This window comes from Panthera onca, chromosome B4 (genome assembly GCF_046562875.1).
Source record: "Panthera onca isolate mPanOnc1 chromosome B4, mPanOnc1 haplotype 2, whole genome shotgun sequence".
Lineage (NCBI taxonomy): Eukaryota > Metazoa > Chordata > Mammalia > Carnivora > Felidae > Panthera > Panthera onca.
In genome coordinates this window covers 62,241,066-62,266,573 of record NC_138345.1, presented here as the reverse complement: position 1 = coordinate 62,266,573, position 25,508 = coordinate 62,241,066, and the positions used below count along the sequence as shown (strand labels likewise).

At 39.8% G+C, this 25,508-nt stretch overlaps 1 protein-coding gene across 3 annotated transcripts in view; it reads left to right on the top strand.

Moving 5' to 3' along the window:
* TMTC1 (transmembrane O-mannosyltransferase targeting cadherins 1) overlaps positions 1-25,508 on the top strand; it is a 278,857-nt gene that overhangs the window by 211,688 nt on the left and 41,661 nt on the right. For all 3 annotated transcript variants that reach the window (XM_078449959.2, XM_078449960.2, XM_078449958.2), the window contains one exon: positions 8,016-8,159. In XM_078449959.2, the coding sequence (XP_078306085.2) occupies positions 8,016-8,159 (144 nt within the window). The remainder of the gene's footprint in view (positions 1-8,015; positions 8,160-25,508) is intronic.

Sequence of the window (25,508 nt, the reverse complement as noted above, 5' to 3'; positions counted from 1 at the left end):
TCCTTACAACCTTCAATGTAGCTTTTAAAATTGCATGTGTCTGAAATTCCACTTGGTGTTCAGTGTATCAGAAAGGCTTGGAGGAAGTGCCTCTGGTGCCTGTGGGGATCATTTGCTTTAGATGATGAAGGATTGACAGGCTTTGGGATAAGGGTTTGACAAAGAACATTCCTACATTCTTAAAATGGAGAGAGTGATGCGTCCTTCACATCTGAGAACCCACGGCACAGGAGAGACAGATAGATACAAGATGACTTGAGTGTTCACTGGATTAGTGATGAAGAAATAATGGATGTTATTCTAACTGATGGGAGCAAGATGAAGGCCATTGACAACAGTGGAGACAATGATTTTTTTGGAGGGTGAGAAATCCATGAGAGAAGGAGAGCTGGTGGCTTCAGCCTGACATGGGTTCATTAGGGCTGTAGGGGCAGCCAAGTACTACTACCCAGAGGTCCTGCAACCGATCCCAAAACATTAAATGTTTGTAGTGGAACAGGTATGATGATGGGTATGAAAAGTTAAGAAGGTCATTATGTTATTGACCTTACTGTTATAGAGAAAGCACCTAAAGGACAGACATAAATTCAAAATCACATAGCTAGAAAGTCACACATGGCTTCTGACTCCAAATACAGTTATTTTTTTTCTACTCCACCAGAGCAATTCCCCACCATCTGCCACAAAAACCAAAGGTCACTACAATCACACCAAGCCTCTGAGAAAGGTTAAATTATGTTTACCATTTTCTATTTCAAAAAGCAGAGACGTATTTAATTGAATACATTTCCCAACCTCTAGAGTTAAATTGTCAGGAATCAGGAAAATTCAGCCACTTAAAATGACTCATTTCCTGAGGGCATCAGAGAACAGGGTTCTACTCTAAATTATCTCGGAAAATCAATTGGGCGGAGTCCTTCTGGATCACTGTGAGAAGTCATCCATTGTGAGAGGTCAGATAATTTAGTTGGCCCTCTTTAGAGAGTGTGTCACATTTCCCAAAATTGCTTGTGAGGTTTTTTCCAAAGCTATCTTAAATAGTACAAAAAGAAAGTGGTAAGACTTGTTTGTTAATGGCAATTTCAAAAAAGTAAAAAAAGCAGATCAATAATCAGTGTTACCTGGTACATTTTAGTGACATGATAGTTCAAATCTTATAACAGGAAAGCACTTAAAAAGTGCCAGAGACTAATCTGGTTGAAAATATGCTGCTGACTCCTGAATTAAAGTTTGCTTTGGACATTTTTTTAGTCCAATGAAATTCAGATTTTATGGTGGAATTTTTTTCCCAGCCATGTTTTTTTTTTGGATTTTTTTTTCTCAGCAGGAAATAGAAAATAAACATCTGCCCTTGGCATAGTTAACCTCAAATAAATTAATGTGTGGAATGAAAATCAGACAAATAAATCAACAGTGTGTATATTCTAAAAGGAAATTGCAAACTGAAGCACATGATACAATATTGCTTGCATAGTGAAATCCTTATAGGGTAATCAAACGATAAAAAATTAAGAGCATCCTTAACTTTTGAACACATTGTACAAAATTCCAAGTAAATGACTGAAAGACAATATAAAACCAAACTTTGGTCATATATATCTTATGTCTCTGGATCTTCAGGTGATCTGGAGGTTAAAGCTTAAGAACAGTAGATGAGAGAGTATGTACATCTTGTGCACTCACTGAATAGCTTTTTCTAATACTATGCTTTTCCGAGGTACCAGGATTATTTTGTACAGCAGGTAACAAATTTTTCCAGTGCATGAGAATCTCAATAGCCAAGTGTCCTGAGTATTGAGTTTATTCTACTTCTGTCACTGAGAACTAGTTCCTATAAGATCATAGGTGAATGGATTGGCCAAAGAAAAAGAGGAGAAATTATTCTAAATGGAAGCTCTAATTTGTAGCAGTTTATTTATTTGCTGAAGGTCAAATGACTCATAATGTTTGGGGAAAATAAATAGATTTACAGGAACAGGAACAGAACACATGTGTCTGAGTTTGTTGTTTTTTTTTTTTAATCTATTACCTACTCAATTTTTTTCCTCAACTCTAAAATAGTACAGTAATTCTACTTAAAGAATTAGGAGGCTTAAAGGAGATAATGGAAGAAAAAGTATTCTACAATGTGAAGTATCATTAATACATCCCAGGTCCCTTTGGACCCATTTTCTTTTATTCCTGCTCCCCCACCCCCCAGTGATGTTGTCAATGTTGGTTCTCAGAGTTAAGGTGACTGGGAATGAAGGGGAATCATATATCCTCAACTACCTATTTTATCAATCCTGCTTAAGAAAACACTGCTAGGTAAAAATTAAGAACCCCTTAAATGCTCAAATGGATGTGTTCCTATCAAGAATATAAATTATCCAGGGTTGCCTGGGTGGCTCAGTCAGTTGAGTGTCTGACTCTTAGTTTTAGCTCAGCTCGTGATCTCACAGTTCTTGGGATCGAGACCTGCATCAGGCTCTTCACTCATAGCACAGAACCTGCTTCAGATTCTCTCCCTCCCTCTCTCTTTCTGTCTCTGCCCTGCTCATGCTATCTCTCTCTCAAAATAAACATTAGCAAAAAAGAATACAAATTATCTGATATTTGAAAAAAAACTCTTCAGTTCATAGGAACTATATCTCTATGTTTAGGTTTCATTGTTAAAGAGAAAAAATAAACTTCCTTATACCCTGGAACTACTTGACAATATAACATATTTCCTCTATCATACATTTTTAAGAATTTAACTCACTGAAATAAAATGACAATAATTAAGAAATAGCAAGAGAGTCCCCATAAACAACACAAATGTTGGGTAAGACTATGAGAAAGAAAATCCAGGAGCTGTTCACATTGATCTTAAAAAAAATAGGTTTGAGCCCAAATGTCCACTGACTGATGAATGGATAAAGAAGATGTGGTATTATATACAATGGAATATTACTTGGCAACCAAAGAGAATGAAATCTTGCATTTGCAATAACCTGGATGGAGCTAGAGTTTATCATGCTAAGCGAAATAAGTCAGTCAGATAAAGATAAATATCATCTGATTTCACTCATATGTGAAATTTAAGAAACAAAAGAGATGAACATAGGGGAAGGGAAGGAAAGATAAGATAAAAACAGAGAGGAAGGCAAATCATAAGAGACTCTTAAATATAGAGAACGGCAAACCCTATCAAAATAACACCAGCATTCTTCAGAGAGCTAGAACAAACAATCCTAAAATTTGTATGGAACCAGAAAAGACCCCGCATAGCCAAAGCAATCCTGAAAAAGAAAACCAAAGCCGGAAGCGTCACAATTCCAGACTTCAAGCTGTGATCATCAAGACAGTATGGTACTGACACAACAACAGACACATAGATCAATGGAACAGAATAGAGAACCCAGAAATGGACCCACAAACATATGGCCAACTAATCTTTGACAAAGCAGGAAAGAATATCCAAGGAAAAAAGACAGTCTCTTCAGTAAATGGTGTTGGGAAAACTGGACAGCAACATGCAGAAGAATGAACCTGGACCACTTTCTTACACTATACACAAAAATAAACTCAAAATGGATGAAAGACCTAAATGTACACAGGAAACCATCAAAATCATAGAGGAGAAAACAGGCAACAACCTCTTTGACTTTGGCCACAGCAACTTCTTACTCAACATGTCTCTGCGGGCAAGGCCAAAATGAACTATTGGGACCTCATTAAGATAAAAATCTTCTTGCAGAACAAGTTACTTGCAATCCAAGGTTTACTGTATATATACTTTTTCTTTTATTCCTTCACTGTATCCTTTGCTGGAATAAATCTTAAGCCATGACAGTAAAAAAAAAAAAAAAAAAAAAAGATAAAAATCTTTTTGAAGGATGTGAAAGAAACAGTGAAGGAAACAATCAGCAAAACTAAAAGGCAAGTGATGGAATGAGAGAAGATATTTGCAAATGACATATCAGATAAAGGAGTAGTATCCAAAATCTGTAAAGAGCTTATTAAAATCAACACCCAAAAAACAAATAATCCAGTGAAGAAATGGGCAAAAGGCATGAATAGACACTTTTCCAAAGAAGATGTACAGATGGCTAACAGACACATGAAAAAATGTTCAATATCACTCATCATCAGGGAATTACAATCAAAACCACATTGAGATACCACCTCACACCTGTCAGAATGGCTAACCTTAACAACTCAGGCAAGAACAGATGTTGGCAAGGATGAGAAGAAGGAGTAACCCTTTCGCCCTACTGGTGGGAATGCAAACTGTTGCAGCCATTCTGGAAAACATTATGGAGGTACCTCAAAAAATGAAAAATAGAACTACCCTATGACCCAGCAGTTGCACTACTAGGTATTTATCCAAATGATACAAAAATGCTGATTCAAAGGGGCACATGCACCCCAATGTTTATAGCAACACTATCAACAATAGTCAACATATAGAAAGAGTCCAAATGTCCATTGACTGGTGAATAGATAGTGAAGATGTGGTATATATATTCAATGGAATATTACTTACTAATCAAGAAGGATGAAACCTTGCCATTTGCAATAACATGGATGGAATTAGAATGTATTATGCTAAGTGAAATAAGTCAGGAGAGACAAATATGATTTCACTCATGTGGAATTTGAGATACAGAACAGATGAACATAGGAGAAGGAAAGCAAAAATAATATAAAAACAGAGAGGCAGACAAACCATAAGAGATTTTAAATATGGAGACAAACTGAGGGTTGCTGGAGGGGTGTTGGGTGTGGGGGAAGGGCTAAAGGGCTGAGGGGCATTAAGGATGACACTGGTTGGGATGAGCACTGGGTGTTATATGTAAGTGATGAATCACTAAATTCTACTCCTGAAAAAAAAAAAAAAAGAAAGAACAAACTGAGGATTGCTAGGGTATTGGGTGGGTACTTTTAAAAAGTAAATAAAGCTACTAAAATGTGAAAAAAAAATAGGTTTGAAAATCACCACTCCACTCTAGTTCAGTGAAGCTTTTGCTGAGATTTTTTAGATAGGGAAGGGAATAATCAATCAGTAACAGAACTTTTGTAAAACATACCTGTAGAAGTCAAAGTCAAGATGGACTAAATTTATTCTGATCATTAATGTAGCAACATAAACAGCCCTTAAATTGTTCCTTTTTCCAGTAGAAAATTCCCTTCCTGGAGCCCTCAGTATTGAATTAGACCCAAGCTAATTCAAACCCAAGTTTATTTGGAAAGTAAAAGCACAAAATAACTCTTGTCCTTCTATAGATCTTCAGTAAACAAGAAAAGAGTATGTGTTCAAAGAAAATTTCTGTCTATCTAAGACTCAAAATAAGGAGTGGTATTTTTTGCCGACTTGGTTATTGAAGAACTCTTTTAATGAAATTCAGCTTTGTTTTATAAATAATGCAGTGCTTGCTTGTGATTAGGTGAACCTAATCGGATACCCAGTGAGAGAGGATATTGCCAGCAAACCCTTACTATTAGGAATAAACAATATTGCACATTTTTCAAGTGGAGGGCTATGAGTGGTACTAGATTAAGTAAACCACTGTAGATGCTAGAAATCCCTTTCCTCGATGGATCAGGACTCTTTGTTAACACCGAGCATCTTCCCTGGCTTGATTCATGGTTGGCAGGGATTTGTGGTTGGCCATGAATCCCTGTCCTAAGCCTCATGGTTCTGCAGTTGCAGACAGGTTCTCGGAACACAGGATATAAAAAGGCCTTTTCCCTCATAGTGCTTATATCTGTTTCTTATATCTGTTTTTTATTTCCTTCTCACTGATTATTTTTGTTTTTGAGTTTGGTGTGGATTTATATTGTTTCTGATTTCAAAAGAGAGAGAGAGAGAGAGAGAGAGAAACATTTTTGTACTCAGTGAAATTGGAAGTGCATGACTATTTATTTAAGTGATAGTGGATCATGAGGGAACGTAAAGTTTGAGAAGGTGGGCTGAGAGCCAGTGCCGAGGGCAGTTGCTTGACCGTGCAGATGGGTGCAGCAGGAGATGGGTGAGCCCATGGTGGAAGATCTTATTGAATTTAGACTGTCTTTCCCATAGGTAGTGGTTTCACCTCACATATTTGTTTCAAGGGCTCCCAAGCCTAAAGAATCAAGGAAAAGATCAAGGTTTAAGAAGACAGATGTCCCTGGAAAGCTTTCTGTTACAGCTGGTCAGCAGGGAAATGAGAACTGCTCTCACTGAGTTCATTGGACATCCCTTAAATCTTTGGGAAGTCAGAGAGCTTTGCTCAACATCTTCACCTGCGCAAAAAAAAAATAAAAAAATAAAAAATCTTTAGAAGAATTTGAGTGCTGGCAGTGATATCCTCTCTGTAACCACTTCCAAAATCATTCTTAGACATAAGCTTCTCAGGAGACTTTTGTGGGCATGTAGTGAATGAACAGGTACAAGAACATTCTGTCTCTCATCATAGCTCTGATGTCCCATAGCGGCATCTCAGAGAAAGAGAGCCAAGGACTTGCTGTCCCTCAGGCCAAGGACTTGGCATACTTCAGGATCGTGAAGCTTGGGGTTGTGGGGCTACCACCAGGGACCTCAGGTTGTCTTTGCCTGAGTAAAGGTGACCAGAGATAAGCAAACAATAGTGCCATGTGCTGGCCCAGCATGTTTTCTTTTCCCCAACTTCCTCTCATAATATCTCTCTCTCCAGCAGCCTCTGCAGCCATTGAGAGTAATTAGGGCTTTCCAGCTTTGGGAGGGCATAACATGTCTGTGAAGAGTCCTTGACGGTCATGAGGAGCATTACCTGTAATGTCTTCCTGAAAATACTAGTTCTTAGAGATGTTCATCGTGTTCATCGCTGCTCTAAAAGGGAGTAGGGAAGGATTGCATGGTCAAATAAACCTAGGAAACTTTGGGTTAAGCAAAGGTTTAAAAAGACAAACCATGAGACTTGTCTTGTCAGCCTTTTAAATAGGACCCCCTTCTGCTCCCAAATATAATTGATCTTAGAAGGTGTGGAACAGAGTGGGAGAGGCCAGGCATGTCATTTGATTGTCAAGAGACTTGACAAGTACACATCCTATTTTTATTTGGGCATTATCTTAGCTTTCCTACATTAACAGGCAGCTTCACAGGGTTATTCTGAGTACTCTGGGTGACAGAGATGGAGTGAACCTCTTAGTCTGCTAAATATTCTGCTCTAAATATAGCAGAAACAACTAAACTATGTAGCTGTGTGGATTTACCTTCTTTATGGTTTTGAGTTACGGAACTAAATTGAATCCCTTCCCTCCTTAATCAGCATAAATTTGACTTACTGATGTATCCCCAGTCCTCCTTTACATTTGCTTTTGAACATTGGGAATGCCATTTTCACTTCATTGTGCATTACTTAATTTTTTTGAAAGTGTTTGTCAGGATTTTCATTCTGAGAACTCTCTCAGGCCAGTTGCCACCCAAATTATAATAGGAGGAGAGAAGGGGTAAAATGGAAAAGGAGAGCCAAGATGAAAAGCCATTTCGGGAGTAAAGTTTATTTTTATGGGAAAATCGTGTGTATTATCCTTTCCCAATAATGGCAGTCTGACTCATCTTCCAATCCAAATATGTTCATGAAGATGCCCTCATCCAAAGAACCCCCAGCATCTTATGTACATAGTGGGCATTGTACGGGCAGCTGGTCAGCAGTCCTACCAGCCCAGAAACTCAGAAGTGGTGAGGCAATAGGGGTTTTCTGTCAAAGCAAATTGAAAGTAATTGTAGGATCCAAAGGACTAAAATTTGGTTAACCCTGATAGATTTGTATACTGTTTATTTTTGCACCATTTGGGGGTTATTTACATATACCCCTGTCAAATATGTACTTCTCAGCCACATTTATATGCCTGCAGCTGCATACATAATTAAAATTTCACATGGACAACCCATTAAAATAAAGGAAGAATTCAGTGTTTTGTTTGGGTTTTGACATTCCTAGGGTGGAGGAGGGAGGAAAACAAGCAAATTGTTGTGCCCACCTTAGGAGTTTTTGAACAATCCTGGCTTAATATCTCTAATTTTTCAGGTTGTATCCTCGCCACGCCAGTGCCCTGAACAACCTCGGAACGCTGACAAGAGACACAGCAGAGGCAAAGATCTACTATCAGAGGGCTCTCCAGCTAAATCCACAGCACAACCGAGCTCTTTTCAATCTTGGGAATCTCCTCAAGTAAGTACAAGGTGGACCTTCGATTAGGTGCGCTTGTCATTTTAGGCACCCCTTTCTTTCTCAACACTCATTTGGTTGTGCTTCAGTCCTGTTCTTAGAGTAGGATAATAAACGTTTCCAAGCTTTGAGAAGAGGTCATATTCATCTAAATTAACTCTATCCCTTAGCAGTCAAAAAGAGTATTTCCCGAGAGTGTCTCTCTGGACATGTTAGTTCTGAGATATGTTCACAGATTGTCTGTGGAGGGGTAGGAATAGGGAAGGGCTCCTTGGTCAGGTAAACTTAGGAAATGCCAAGTTAGACAAGGATGACTCCTCTCTTGCAAGAACCTTTAATATCCTAAATGCCCCGTGAATCTTGAAGAAGGCAATATGGAATACCACATTTCCCAATTTTTTTTTGGAAAGGTGTTTCCCAGGTATTCCATGAGTATACTTTGTAAAAGTACTTATCCACGAAGAGCAATCTGCTCTAAAACTGTAGGCAAATGACAGAACCACAGCTTGTGTTCAGTGTTTACTGTACTAGCAGTAAAAAACAAAGTAAGGTCTGCCTGGACTTAGTGATGGTAAGTCTTACTCTTACGAAGACCTGCCAGGTATAGTCACCAGTCACCGGGTACTGTCACTGCCCAGTAAAAGGTTGATTAGTGTCACTGAAGACTAAAGCACACAGGGATACTTTTGCATCTTGTCTTTTTATTAATACAGAGTCTTGGTATGTTGGTGATGGTACATCAGAAGTGGAAATAGGATGAAAATGTTTGGAATGAGATTGTAGTGATGCTCGTTAGGATGCTGACAGTCCACACACTTACTGAATTGGTTTCCATATCTCTAAATTTCTAGAGTGCTTATCTGGTACTTTTAAAGCAAATGGTTTGCTTTGTTCTTTTGGCCTCTCCCTAACAGGATTGTCTTTTTTTTTTTTTTTTTAAATGTTTATTTGTTTATTTTTGAGAGAGAGAGATGGAGAAGGAGAGAAAAATCCCAAGCAGGCTCCACACTGTCAGCTCAGAGCCAGATGTGGGGCTCAAACTCACGAACTGTGAGAGCATGACCTGAGCTGAAACCAAGAGTAACTGACTGAGCCACCCAGGTGCTCCAGCAGGACTGTCCTCTAATTATCTCAGTAACTCAGTGTGATGCAGCTTCTCCACCTTCTTGTTTACTCCTTTAATTTTACATATATAGATAGATAATAGTCCTTTCTCCTAATGTGTGTGTTAATGTGTGTTTTTATCTAATCTCGTTTAGACAGAAGCATTGGGTGGATTAATCACAGAACATTCTAATATGGTATGATGTGATAGGTACCATCCTGAATCTGAAGGGTTTTTTTGTTTGTTTTTTAAGTTTATTTATTTATTTTGAGAGAGAGAGAGAGAGAGATAGTGAGAGGGGGAGGGAGAGAGAGAATCCCAAGCAGGCTCTGTACTGTCATCACAGAGCTGGATGTGGGGCTCGAACTCACAAACCATGAGATCAGGACCTAAGCTGGAATCAAGAGCCAGATGCTTAATCAACTGAGCCACCCAGGCACCCCCTGAGTCTGAAGTTTTATGTTTAGAAATGGCTTTATCCATTTATAGGAGCACAAAATCAAGGAAGACTATACAAAAATAAGTAAATGTGAGGAAAATACACTTAAAATGAAAGAAATAAAACTATAAGTCAGCAAAAAACAAATAAACGTAATTTTTTGAATCAGATAATTTATTGTTACAACTTGATACAAATTGAGATTGATGAAAAACAACTATGAATGAAATGGTACACACTGTGACAGAAAAACCATTTTATTACCAGTTAGCTCCTGTTAAAAATAATAACAAATCAAGAGATGTGGGGAAAATGAGTTCTCTGTTATTGCAGATAACTAGTTGCAGGTCAATAGAGTGCTTTTATATTACTCTGCTATTTTTATGAGCTCTTATTTCTTTATGTGAAGCTCTATGGACTCATTTTTTTAAAGTCATTGTTGGGTCTGTTTATGTCCTAACTTCGAGCCCAAGTAACTTAATGGCTGGATAAAGTCCTATCAGTGTCTTTTGGGGTAACTGGATTACATGGTATTGATTTTATTTTATTTTATTTTATTTTTTAAATATATAAAATTTATTGTCAAATTGGTTTCCATGCAACACCCAGTGCTCATCCCAAAAGGTGCCCTCCTCAATACCCATCACCCCCCTCCCCTCCCTCCCACCCCCCATCAACCCTCAGTTTGTTCTCAGTTTTTAAGAGTCTCTTATGCTTTGGCTCTCTCCCACTCTAACCTCTTTTTTTTTTTCCCCTTCCCCTCCCCCATGGGTTTCTGTTAAGTTTCTCAGGATCCACATAAGAGTGAAACCATATGTTATCTGTCTTTCTCTGTATGGCTTATTTCACTTAGCATCACACTCTCCAGTTCCATCCACGTTGCTACAAAGGGCCATATTTCATTCTTTTTCATTGCCACGTAGTACTCCATTGTGTATATAAACCACAATTTCTTTATCCATTCATCAGTTGATGGACATTTAGGCTCTTTCCATAATTTGGCTATTGTTGAGAGTGCTGCTATAAACATTGGGGTACAGGTGCCCCTATGCATCAGTACTCCTGTATCCCTTGGGTAAATTCCTAGCAGTGCTATTGCTGGGTCATAGGGTAGGTCTATTTTTAATTTTCTGAGGAACCTCCACACTGTTTTCCAGAGCGGCTGCACCAATTTGCATTCCCACCAACAGTGCAAGAGGGTTCCCGTTTCTCCACATCCTCACCAGCATCTATAGTCTCCTGATTTGTTCATTTTGGCCACTCTGACTGGCGTGAGGTGATATCCGAGTGTGGTTTTGATTTGTATTTCCCTGATGAGGAGCGACGTTGAGCATCTTTTCATGTGCCTGTTGGCCATCTGGATGTCTTCTTTAGAGAAGTGTCTATTCATGTTTTCTGCCCATTTCTTCACTGGGTTATTTGTTTTTCGGGTGTGGAGTTTGGTGAGCTCTTTATAGATTTTGGATACTAGCCCTTTGTCCGATGTGTCATTTGCAAATATCTTTTCCCATTCCGTTGGTTGCCTTTTAGTTTTGTTGGTTGTTTCCTTTGCTGTGCAGAAGCTTTTTATCTTCATAAGGTCCCAGTAATTCATTTTTGCTTTTAATTCCCTTGCCTTTGGGGATGTGTCAAGTAAGAGATTGCTATGGCTGAAGTCAGAGAGGTCTTTTCCTGCTTTCTGCTCTAGGGTTTTGATGGTTTCCTGTCTCACATTCAGGTCCTTTATCCATTTTGAGTTTATTTTTGTGAATGGTGTGAGAAAGTGGTCTAGTTTCAACCTTCTGCATGTTGCTGTCCAATTCTCCCAGCGCCATTTGTTAAAGAGACTGTCTTTTTTCCATTGGATGTTCTTTCCTGCTTTGTCAAAGATGAGTTGGCCATACATTTGTGGGTCTAGTTCTGGGGTTTCTATTCTATTCCATTGGTCTATGTGTCTGTTTTTGTGCCACATAGTATTGATTTTAAAGACCATATGAGTATTTGTTCCCCCAAAGAGCCAGCTTTAATGACAGTTCTTGTTAGGAATGATGTCCTGCAGTTATGGTTACAATATTGTGCTGAATGGGCCTCTACTTGAACATAATGGTTAGACGGTCCTTAAATTTCATCTTGCCAAGACCTGAACAAGAGATGCACACTCTAACCTTCCTTTTTCAATTCACATATTATTCCACTATTAGCTTGAATGAGTATCTGTGAGTTAAAAGGATAAGGGATTATTTTTTGGAGCATGGCAATGGCTACTCTTCACAGTAGGAGGGATTCCTGGATACTGAGCATCGGACTTTTTCTCTCTTTGTCAGAGATTTTGTCAAAATCAACTTTTGATGATTATCCAAACCAAAGACAATGCTTTACATTTGTGTAAGACTGTACTTTTCTGAGTGCATGTTTTTTTGAGGAGGCCCTCCTCGTGACTCCTTAAAGTAGACAGGGAAGAAGAGGAAACAGGGTCCTGCGAAGTTGAGTGCTTTGTACAAAGTCACCATTGTTTGCCTTTTGTTCTTTTCATTCACACCAGAAAGCAGAGTGGCTGTATCTATGTAGATTCCTTTTACAATTCAGTAGAATAAAATCATGCTAATAGTTAACATTTATATAATACTGTCCGGTTTACAGGTAAGTGTTTTCATATGCATTATTTAATCTTTAATCTATTGTGAGAGGTATTATCATCTGCATCCCTGTTTTACACATGGAGAAACCAAGGCTCAGAGATCTCGTGTGACATTGGCCTAGGCCTTGTCAGACCTAGGACTGAATGCCTGCCCTTGGATTCCTATTCTATTCACTTACCTTGACCCATGCTGCCCAAATACCTCTCCATTCCAAGAATTACTTCATATTCAGCTATTTGACAGCATGTGATTGCCTTCTGGGAGAAAGACCCGTCATGGGTTTTTTTTGGGGGGGTGGGGGGGAATAGTGACATTTGTTTACATTATATCCCTCAGTAGCAGAGAGAGGTAACTCAGAAAATAGAGCTAATCCACATTTAGTTAACTCTGAGTTTTATTTCTACTTAACCTTAATATATGTCTGTTACTAGCAGTGGGTCAAAGACAAAAATAAATAAATAAATAAGAATATTTTAAATTTTGTTTGATTTGATCCATTTTGCTATTTAAGATTTTTGCCCTATCTGTTTCTCATCAGGCAGCTAATTTTTTAAATTGTGCCCTTTTTTGTAATCTAGAACTTAATACGCATTCTGAGAACCCAAGCACCTATTTAGGCACAAGTGTTAGATTTGCTCATCGCTGAGAGCAGGGCACTGTCATCATTCCTATTTTATAAATGAAGAGACTAAGGCTTGGAGAAGTAATGTACCAAGGTCCCTTAGCGAAGTAACAGAAGGCATGGGAATTGAACCTAGAGCTGTCTGACCACACTCGACTGCCTCTTTGTGGCTTGCCTCAAAACTGGGATACAGCCTAGAGCCACATCGCCCAATGGAAATGTAATGAGAGCCAGAATCTGTGACTTAAAATTTTCAAGCAGCCATATTTCAGAACATAAAAAGGTGGAATTATTATAATAATGCATTCTATTTAACCCTGTATATCCAAAATATTGTCATTTTAGTGTGTAATTCGTATTAAAAATTAATTTTAAAATTGAACACGTAAAAATATTACTGAGCTAGTGTGTATTTCTTTACAATTAATCTTTGAAACCCAGTGTATGTTTCTTACTTTCAGACTATTCATATTTCAAGTGTTCAGTAACCACGTGTGGTTAATGGCTGCTGTATTGCACAGCATAGACCTTTATTAATGACTTTGACTTAGAGAGAAATTAAGTCTTTGTCCAGGCCAGAAGCTCTAACTAAAATGTGATTCTGTCAGACCATCCCAGAAATCGTGTGGCACTGAGGACAAATGTCACTTGAATTCTTGGAATTATATGACATATAGCTTTAGACCTGTTCATAGCAATAGATTTCAATGAATGCTATCCAAATATATTTGGCCTCTTTCATGACCATCTCACTGGACTTTGAAGCTAATCTATTATGATTCTGTGCAGCATATGTACAGTGTGACAGATTGATAAGGAGCAGCTATCCATGCCAGCATTCTTAATTTATATTAATTATTGTTGGCTTTGCTTGAAGCCTAAAACATAAAAGAAAATAGGCAAGATTAGCATAAACTTTTCATGGTTGAAAAGAGCAGAAGTCCCTGATGGCTCAAGAGAATATAATCGAATATTTACATTCAGGGCGTAGGAAAATATTTTTGTGACTGCTTGGGGAAAATAGCTGCTAGTGTTTGTTACTGAAACAGAATACGAAAAGACCCTCTTAAAGAATTATATAGCATACCTCCCTCATTGCCAGAACTACCTTCTATTCACATGAGAGGATTTGGGTGTTAATGGGTATTATAATAAATATTATAATCCAAATTTAGAAGAAAGTGAAATGGGATATCCCATAATTGAACTATATATAAGTTGAATTTGGGAAAAAATACGTTTGATTTTCTTTAGTCTGGTACTTTAGAAAATTAAATTCTGAAGAATAAAAGGACATGGAAAGAAGGGTGACCATTATCTTTGAATAAATTTAAATGTTTGGGATAAATTTCTTTATAGCTTTGATACTAGCTACACCACCTTTTATTTTATAAAAAGGAATTCATACATTCAAGATGGTAGTTCTCTTCTCTCCTTTTCAACTGAAGCCTCTGGGAATTCAAAATGCCAGCCCATTGGATAAAGAAAAGCTTTTGGAGTTCCTTTCCGCTACATTAGGATGTCAGCTTTGGGTGGGCAAGTTCTGCACCCTTTCCTTCTAGTGAAATCTCACTCCTTGCCCCCACCGCCATGGTGATCTGTTAGTATTCACGGTACTTCCAACCTTATTTATGTGTAGTCTCAATCCTATTACATCCCCTCCCCAACTTAATCAGTCACCCACTTCTTCTGCCAGCTTTACCCCCAGACCCTCTGGTTCTGCTCTACCTTGGGCACCCACCAACATGGCCATGCCATGGGATTTTTACACAGACCTTTTTACTTTGTATCACCTAAATTCTGATGTTCCTCTTTGACCTTAACCTCTTACCTCTCCCCCCTCTTCCCTTTCACCGTCTGTTGTCCCTACGAACCCTCTGATGGGGTCATGATTTTGACCTGCCACCTTCTAGCTCTTCTCTGTGTTCAGTTGTCTTCTTTAAAAAAAATTTTTTTACGTTTATTCATTTTTGAAAGACAGAGACAGAGCTCAAGCAGGGGTGGAGCAGAGAGAGAGGGGGACACAGAGTCTGAAGCAGGCTCCAGGATCTGAGCTATCAGCACAGAGCCTGACGCGGAGCTCGAACTCACCAACCGCGAGATCATGACCTGAGCCGAAGTCGGATGCTCAACTGACTGAGCCACCCAGGCGCCCTCCAAGTTGTCTTCTTTTAAGACCTTAGTATTGTTGTGCCTTCCACGACCAGTGTTACTCCCCTCTTACTCCCTCATTCCTACCGACCCTGCTCTTCTCCATTATTAGAATCTCTGTTCTTTCTGATTTTTATATTCATAATTTATAATCTCATCTCTAATTTATCTATTTCACTCATGCATGTGACATCAACATAGACTCTTTCACACCTTGACTATCACTTACTTGCCTGACCAGGCTCCTAACTCAGTGTACCCCATTGCCTGCATTTTGCTTTCTGTAGATCAATATTTCTCAACTCGTTTTCATTATTAGTCGCCACCCTCACCCTCGAAGCCTTTTAAAGCATTTTTTTCCTAATCACCTCCATCCCTAATGAATACTCAAGAATAAGATTTGTTACATAGGGGTTGAGCTTTGGGAGACCACAAACCATTGTCCTATCTAATTTTATTTTTTATATGTAATCTAATATTGTTTTCACAGCACTACCTCCAATCCAAGAAGCAATTTTCACCTCTGTCAGGAATGTATGCTCTAGACTGTCATGTAATCTGTCAAGCATTAGGGATGAAAAACAAAGCTAACAAAACTCTGAAGAGAGCATTGTGAAACCAAACAGGGTCAGGAGTTAAAGCTGCTAGAGATTCGTCCCTTATGATCCTATAATATCTCCTTTTTTTTTTCCTTTTCCTAATACATGTATCCTTCTTCCCCTCCTCCATGTTCATAAACACATGCAGAAGATGACATCATCCCTTACTTTTACTAAGAACATTCAAGTCATTCAGGGTCAATTTTTTCAGCTTCCCTTCTTCCTATCTCAAAATTCCCTGCATGTCGACAGACTATCTCTTTTTTTACTCTTCCAAGGGAGGAGACACTGTCTTACCTCCTTAACAAGGCCAGTGCTTACATCTTATTTATGTGTTGTTTATTTGTATTTTTTTAGGTTGTGGCATAATTACCATGGAAAAAATTCACAAATCTGTATTTTGACAGTTCTATATACTTTCATAATTACCTCCAGGATAACATAGAGCATTCCAGAAATGACCCAGAAAGACCCTGAAATCACTCCAGAAAGACCCCTTGTGCCTCTTTCCAGTAATTTCTCCCGCCTCGAGGCAGTCATTCTGATTCTTTTCACCATAGATTAGTTTAGCCTGTTTTAGAGCTTCATTGAAAGTTGATCCTTAATATGTACTTTTTGGCATCTGGATATTTTTACTTATCATAGTGTTTTGAGTCTTATTCATGTGGTTCCATATTACATTTTTTTATTGCTGAGTAGTATTCCATCGTGTTAATATACTGTAATTTTGTTTATCCATTTTCTTGTGGCTGAATACTTGGTTTGTTTGCAGGTTTGAGTGATTATGAATATTCATGTTATGACTGTTCAGGTCCCCCAGTCTTTGTACATTCATTTCTTGTAGGTAAATGTCTAGGAGTAGAATTGTGGGTAAGTAAATGTATCTTTAATGTTTTAAGAATCTGCCAAACTGTCCTTCAGAGTAATTGTACCACTTGCACTCCTATCAACAATGGTAAGAGATCCATATGCTTCAAACCCTAACATTTGGTATTGTCAGTCTTTTTTATTTTAGCCATTAGTAGGCATTAGTGCAAAATCCACATGTGTTCTTGATTTTATTTCTTTCCCCTTCCCCCATCCATTATTGTGGGCCGTCTCTTAGGTCTTCAGATTTTTCCCATTCCACAAATTTCTGTATCCCACTCCCCCACACAAGGTTCCTCCAGAGAATCTTTCTCAGTTCAGCTATTCCCTCAAGCTGTTCTCCTAACTCTTTCTGAAATTTCTCTTGTCAATTGGCAGGAATGGTTAGCATTTGGTGCTTCTCCTTCCTCCTCACCTGTTCGTTCAGCTCTCATTCCCCTGATGTCTCTGAAGTGAAGAATATGACAATGTTGGCCTCCTCCTGTTTTGAAGCTCTTTATTTCATTGCGTGTATCATAACACATTGTTTTTTCCTTCTATTTCTAACATCTGCTCCTCTCCCACCTTCCCTATAAATTGAGGGGTGCCTGAGAGATTCACTGATTGCCCATTATGTACACACACAGAGTCCAAATGTCTTAGCATTTAGGACTTTCCATAAATGCTGCCACTTTCCTCCATCTTTCCTACCACCCTCCCATGCCGTGTGAACCGCAGTGCATAGCCGCACTGGCCTCTTGTCAACGAATGTGAAATACAAGCCTGCAAACTTCATTTGAGGGAATATCACGGAGGTTTTAAAGTGAGAACTCTCCTAGTGTATCTAAAATATGGTTTCATTTGCATTTTTATCTTCCGTTCAATGTTTGCACGAAACTGAATTATCTGGGAAATAATGAGAATGTTTACCTATTTCCTCAAGATTTGAAAGTTATTTGTGTATAAACAGATTGCTAATTGTTAAAATATTTTTCTAAGTATCTCTCCCCCACCAAAGCTCTATTCATTCATGCTGGGATTGCTAAATGAATTGAGCATGAGTGAGTTGTTTTAAACCCACAGTATGGTTTGCAAAGAAGCGTCCCTTTCCTCAGTCCTTTCTTTGCTGTAATGGCTGCAGTAAACACTGGTGAGGCCAGAAGACAGTCTGTGCAGGAAGCACTGTGAGGGAGAGCAAGCTTTACGGGACCCCTCGTTTTATTTACATTCTCTTAAAGAATTGGAATGTTTTTTCTCTCCCTGCATAAATATTTCTGACAGAGGATAACTAAACATGCCAGACTGCTTTGTCAAGTGCTAGAGTATCCAGCGGTCTCCCCTGTCCTGAAAATTATCCCCCCTCCTTTAAGCTTCACAAACGTTCCCTGCCCCCATTTGCAGTCTGGTCTCCTTAAGATCCTGTGCCAGGTGCTGACTTGGAGCAGCTCTTCACTGGAGATGTAGCTTAAAGAAGGTACAAGTCAATTTATAAGAATAAAAGAAATGAACAAGGAAGTGTTGAATCACTACACTGTACCCCTGAAGCCAATATAACACTATGTTAACTAACTGGAATTAAAATAAAAACTTGAGGGACGCCTGGGTGGCTGTCGGTTAAACGTCCAACTTTGGCTCAGGTAATGATCTCACGGTTTGTGAGTTCAAGCCCTGTATTGGTCTGTGTGCTGACAGCTCAGAGCGTGGAGCCTGCTTCGGATTCTGTGTCTCCTCCTCTCTCTGCCCCTCCTCCACTTGCACCCTGTCTCTCTCTCTCTCTCTCTCTCTCTCTCCCCAAAAATGAATACACATTTGTAAAAGTTAAAAAAAAACTTTCGAAAAAGAGGGAAATGAGGGTAACCATTGGAAATTTCTCCTAGCATGCATTGTGTTACCTTAGGGGACCAAACATCTCAATTTTTTTATCTTAAATCCAGTAGATCAATTTTGTCCTGACACCGAGGCTAAATTTGGGATGTGAGTTGTTAAAGATCGTCAGAGGCTTTCAAGTCTATCTTTAGCCCTGTGTCAACCAGGAGGGGAAACACGAAGGGCAGAAAGAGGAATATGCATGTTCTCTACTTATCTGTGGCCTGCAGGGTCAGGCCAGGAAGCTCCATGGGGGCATGAAGCTTGCCTTAGAGTCTTCCTCCCGTGTTCCCCTCCCTCGAGGACCCAGCCTGCTGCTTTCATACGGTACCACCTGTCTGCCTCTGCCGGGAAGCATTGCAGGGCTCTCTGCCCCCAACCTTTCTGCTACCTCTCCTCCAACAGGTGACTAGCCTGTGAAAAACTGACACTTGAATGATGAATTACTAAGCTCTTCCTCAGGCCTCACACACCTGCCCGCTCAGGGTGGGCAGGGGACAGGCACTATCACTCTCCCATTACAGACGGAACCAGGCTGCCAGGGTTGGGAGCAGTAAGCTCTGTGAAGTGGGAACTCAGTAGCCAGCACTTTCTGTTACATCTGTCACGCTGTGTCTGCATCTCTCCTCAGGACCAGGAGCTGTAGAACTTAGTGAGTTTGGATCTATACACCGTGTAGCAGTGTGTGACCTTGGGAAAACAATTTTATTTTTCGCTGCCTCTAATTACTCACTCACAAAGTGGAAATAATACTGTGACTTGTTTTCATGAGTACTAAACATGAGAATGCATATAAGTACTTAACATAGGACCTAGACCCCCATGAAAACGAAATAAGTTTTAGCTATTATTAATTATTAGCCCAGGGACATAATTTCCCACTGCCAATTTGAAGCTCACCTTCTTGGTATAAAATTAATAATGAATCAGAAGTAGATAACGCATTTTCCACCCCTGCAATTGAACAGCTTTGGGCAATATTCAACCTCCTTGAGACTCAGTCTCCTTTTTGAAATAAGGGGTGGGAGCAGGCGATCCCGTAAATCTCTGTAGCTGCAAGAATCTGTGGTTTTAACTATGACTCCAAGTTTCTGATCTCTTCAGTGCAGGGGAAGAGAAAGACCAGAAAGGAACTTGCAAGTCCCTTTTCTCTTCAGATGGAGTAGAAGCACTGGGACAGCATTCTGTTTGTGCTGAGAAGTAAATTGTGAGGCATCCGGTGGCAATTCCAGATGGGAATCTGGCCGAAACGTTGAGCAAGTAGAGCTAACATTTATTGCATCTGCCCTTGTGCCAGATACTTCTCCAAGCCTGTGTGCCTTTACTGCACCCTAACAGGAGCCTGGGGGGGAGGGATCCGTGTGCACATTTCACAGGTTTTGCCACTGAGGCTCGTGGCGGTAGAACATCTAATCCAGGTCCTACAGCTAATGAGGGCAGAGCTGGGATTTAGACAGCAATCAGCCTGAGCCTAAAACCAGGAATGTGCATTCATCAATTGCATCATCACAGTGACCCCTTGTCTATGGGGTAAGTGAATCCTGGCTAAATCAGGCTATACTCAGCTGTCTTCTTCTCCAGATACCACACTGGGAGCATTGTTTCTATGCATTCCTTCAAATCATGGAAGGGCTTAGCAGAGATATTGTGTGAGCTCCGAAGTGATGCTGGCTTAGGAGTATTTCCCTTCACTTCCTACTCACCTTCGTGCACTCGTGGCACAGAACTGGCTCCGTATGTGCGGGAGCAGGGGCACGATGGGGCAGTCATCCTGCTTTGGGGTTCAGGGCAGCCACCTCATGGAGCTGGTCAAGACATCAAGAGCCTTCTATAGCAGTGAAAGGGGAGGGATCCCAGATGAACATTTCCTCAAGACCTACGCTGTGCCAGCTCCTGCATGAGGTCTTTTATGTGAACTGTGTCTCCATCTCTGCTGCTCTGTAACTAGATAGCGTCAGAACTTTCCACCATTCTGTTCCTCAGTTTTTAGCTGGGGAGAGAGGTGTTAAAGGCAACCAAAGATTGACCACTCGCACCGCACAGCATGGGCACCCTAACTGCCTCCCAGTTGTGGCTGCATTGACCTCAATCTAATCCTGCAAACCCACCTGTGTTGCGGAGGGTGTGAGGTACAGGTGATCTACTCTCTGAATGCTAATTATAGTGATCATAGTTTTGAATTGAAAAAAAAATTCATTCTTCATCACCACATAATATGAATCTATTCTCCAGACAGTTTTCCTGTGTGGCTTCCATAAAAACTCACGTTTTTATGTAGAACTATTAGCGTGACCACCAGTAAACTAGATACTATATTTCCAGGGCATTGCCTAGAGATGTGCTCAGTAAACCTGAACATAAAAGAGGCTGCATAAAGTAAGATCCAATAGAACCATAGAAAATACCAATAGTAGAACCATAGAAAAATGTATGCATTGAAAAGATCATCTATCAGACATTTACAACTTGACTTTTACAATTCAGTTTTTCAGAAGAGCTGGTCAAGTCTATATGTTCCCCCCAACCCTAAAAAAAATCATCTTTTTCCTTTGTGAGAGACATCATTTTGGGACACAACAACAACACAACACTCCAACAATGGAATAGTAATTAAGGGAGCTCCCCAGCACTCCCAAGTTCACACGGTGGTTAATGGGAAATTTTACTGCTGCCAAGTGGATTGCCAATTCCATTTATTTCTGTTGCTGGCATTTCCTAAATTCTCCCAAAATGTCAATACTTTTTCAAAGCAAGCATCTGCTTTTAGTTTAAATGAATATGTCATGAGATTTTAGACAGGAATCCAAAAAGTTTTCTAAATTGACAAACTTAACAGGTCCTTAATTACTAAAAGAAAATATGGTGAAGCCTTATTTGCTTTCGCTAAATATCTGTCATTGAGATGGAGCCAGGAAAGTGAGATGATGCAAATGTTTTTACTTAACGCATGAGAAAAACAGCCCCACTGCTATATAACCAAAGGGAAAATTCCCTGTGAAGCTACAAATGTTTAATGGCAAAATTTGCACATTATGAGCAAGATCTAATTTCTACTTAATGTTTCTCTCATGAAATCAATGATGAAGATGTTATTGGTCCCGGGAAGCCCTTCTCAGGACTTTTAGCCTTTTGGAAGGTCCTGGGGGGAACTTGAGAGAGTAGTTTTGCTTGCAGATTATTAGGAGATTTTTATTTACGTTGTGATGCCCGCATGGAGGACACAGAAACTAAGACTTGGATGCAGAATAGAGGCATCCACAACAGAGCTTCGATGACAGAGAAACTGCCTCTTCCCATTGCAGTATTTCTCAGTGCCCCCTCCACCTGCCCCCACTTCCAGCCTCCCCATCATCTGGCCAAATCAACTGGCCACTGTGACTGTGTCTTTGGCTCTGATTGTCCCCGGGGGTCTTCTTTCTTCCTAGCTTTCATCATCCTCTTATATTTCGCTTTATATCCAGGATCAATTGAACAGGCAAATCCCACACAGAGCCAGGGCAGAGTTTCTTAAAGCATAGGCTCAAGACTGCCCCCCTCAGCAGAATCACCTAAGGCGCTTATTAAGAATATTGATTTCTGAACCCTAGCCTGGACATACTGAATCTTAGGAGGCCTGGGATTCTGCATCTAACCGAACACACAATGATTCTTAGGCACTAAAATTTGAGGACTACTGATCTAGGGGAAAAGGGAAGACAAAATATTTTAGATCATCGGTCATCCACTAGTGCAGTCTCTTGATACTTCCTTATTTGGTGAATAAGGAAATGGAGGATGCTGAGAGCAATAAATATCACCTGATCCCGGACAGTTTTACCAACTCCCAGCTTCTCTTACCTATGTAAGGATCCCTAATAGTTCGACCAGTGCCAGTTGAACCCCCTAATGGGAGCTCTGACAGACCTTAGTGTGACATGAGTTTCCAAAGGGATTCAGACTGTTCCTTTCTGTGACTTCTAACCGAAGGTATGCCCATGGGGTATGTGCTAAGGTTTGATTTTATCCGTCTACTCACAAGTTATGGGCTACTTCATTCAAGCTTTTTCTATGCGATTCAGAGAAACAACCTGTGGACTTGGTTACTTCAATCACATGCTTGGTCAGTTCAGAGGCAAATATTATTTCCATATTTTTCCCCTTTTGAATCAACCTGTCAATTTAGTCTATTTCCCCTCTTGAATCAACCTGTCAATTTAGTCTAAACGGCTAGCAGAGTAGTCCTGTATAGATGGGGCTTACATTGAAAATGGGCTTCTGATTTCCCAAAACTGCTTATGATGGGTCCAAAATGAATGTGTTAGTAGGTTTTAATACTGGCCCAGGGGTGAGCTGTACTGTGGGAGTACATAGTAATTCCCGCTATTAAGAAATTTTATAATGTCTATTTGAAATCTTCTGCCTCTTTTATATCTTTTCATATGGGGATAACTGCCTAAACCTTTCTTTTCTAAGAAGCTTTCCTGGCTTTACTGAGGAAGAGGCTTGGAATTGCTCCTGATTCTTTATTGCCCAAATATTCACCTTTAGCAATCACCCCTAAAAATTCAGACCCACTCCTTTAAGTGGTTCGGGCATCAGCTGAGTGGATTCGGAACCATCAGCCTGCAATTGCAGTCTTTTCAGCTTGGTGTTTGCCTTTGAATGAGGTTTCCATGGGTAGTGACTGTTTCTTACAAGTGTGATTGTACATTTAGGGCAACATATTCATTTGGGTATTTAATTATGATTTAAGTTGTATTAAAAATCTATTATGGTATCAGAGGGAAAAAACACTCTGGTGTCTAGCTCTTGATTTTTTGTGAATAGTTTGAAATGTAGACGTATATTACTTTTGAGGAAATTTCAAAAAACACTACATTCTCCTTGATTTTAAAATTAACTAAACGAAGAAGAGGGAGATAGGTTTTAATGGGTGATTTTGGAAACATTGAACAAGCTAGTAAAAAGCACAATATATATATAGTACCTACTGTGTATCTCAGACAGAGGGAGGTCTGATAATTTGCCCAAAGAAACACAGCTAGTAAATGGTAGGCGAACTTGAAGGCAGTCTATCTGGTTTTTGAGTCTGTGCCTTTTTTTTTTTTTTTAATTTTTTTAATGTTTATTTCTTGAGAGAGAAACAGTCTAAGTAGGGGAGGGGCAGAGAGAGAGGGACACACAGATCTGAAGCAGGCTCTGGGCTCTGAGCTGTCGGCATGGAGCATGACGTGGGGCTCGAACTCATGAACTGGGAGATCATGACCTGAGCCGGCGTCGGACACTTAACTGACTGAGCCACCCAGGCACGCCTTGAGTCTGTGCTTTTAACTGCTATGCAGAGTTAAGGTAGTGAAGCTGCTTTAGCTGTGCCTGGTAAGTAGGAAGTGCTCAATAAATAAAAAACTGTACTTGTAATTTTCTTATGCTTCTAGAGCTTGAAATGCTTCTGTCTAACTTAGGATTTCTTCTCTAATATTGAAAGAGCTGTAGAAATGGAGATATAAAATGAATGATTATATTACCCACCTCTGTCAAATTTGATTAGAATACCAAGATGCTTATTTAAGGTTTACAAAGATCTAGGAATAAAATAGTAAAACCACATTTATAAAAATTAATTTAGCAATTATTGAATTTCTACTATGTACAGTTCACTTTACTAAAATTATTTAACTTCTACTGTGTACAGATTGCTAGTATAAAAGAAGTAAGGTTAATAAGACATGGGTCTTGCCTGTGAAGGAGCGTAAAACCTAGTAATGGTCCCAGAGTGCCCAACATTTAAGAGAGTAGATGCAGAAGTGTTGAGGGTGGCCTGCCCACGGAACGGGACGCATGTGAAGTTCTGAATTAGAGTCCTGGTGTCACAGTAGCTGTGTGCTGGAAGGCACATCACTTAGCTCTCCAAATCTCAGTTTATTCATGTTGGGGTATAGTTGCTGGTATTGTTTTCTAAATCTTAAAAATGGAAATACTGATGCCTAATTCATTATACTTAGGGAGAATTAAAATGAATAATGCAAAAGAATCACTTACCGGGTCCTTAGCTGAGAGTAAAGGTTCAGCAAACAGCTATCAGGAAATGGGAAGCCTTAACAACTTGCCTGCATGACCCACTCCCTGGTGGACAGACGCTCCTTCCTTGGGAGACAGGGGCAGGGGTGCTTTGCATGCTGCACCAGGGTCTTGGGGAAGAAAATGAGTTGGAGCTCAGTCACCCTTTAAATATTGACCTGAAGAACAATGGGCAGCTGCCCCTTTGGAGGCCCTAACAGGGCTTCCAGACGGCTGTTCCCCTGCCATCTTTTTCCTTACAGAGATACATAAAGAAAACTATAAGAAAGGTAGCATATGTATGTTTTCTAATTTTGTTATATGTTTAGTAGGTCTGATGAGGGATCATGCTTTGAGCTTGTGAGTAAGCTGGTGATAATCCATTGCACAGGGAAAACATCATTGAGTGGAGGGGAGGGGAAAGCCATCTGTGAAGTGTCAGGCATGAATACCAAGCTGAGAGGCCACGAGACCTATATGAGGCCTTCCTTTTCACTTGGGACCAGGGCAAATCACTGAGGCCCTCTGAGTCTCATTTCCCACTAGTTTACGTCAAGGAGGATGGATTATAGCCATAATTCTCAAATCTGAATGGCTGTCATATTCATATGGAGAGTTTCCTCTTAAGAAGCCCAGCCTAAGAACAAAAAGGTCTTTTTAGAAGCACCTTAAGTGATTTTAAAGTACACTGAGGGTAGAAAAGCAATGGAGTCGGTTATCTCTCAGGTTCTGTAGGATAAATGCCAAAGTCCACCCAGTCTGGGTGGACTAGTGTGTACCTGGTTATGTTTGGAATGTCGGTCAGAACCATATTATGGAAGGTTTTAAACGGTCTATCTGTATGCAGCAGGGCATTAATGAAGATTTTTATATAAAGGAATGGGTTGAAAGCAGCGCTGTAGAAAATATGTATTTGTCAGTTCTCTGCATGTAGTAGAAGGAGAAGAAAGAGGGGACTAGAAGCAGGTTGTGAACTAAGCTGTTAGCAAGCAAAACTGAGTAAGGTGTAGTCTATTCAATAGAATTATAGTAATATGGTCACTGATTTTTAATTAATATGAGGCAATTAG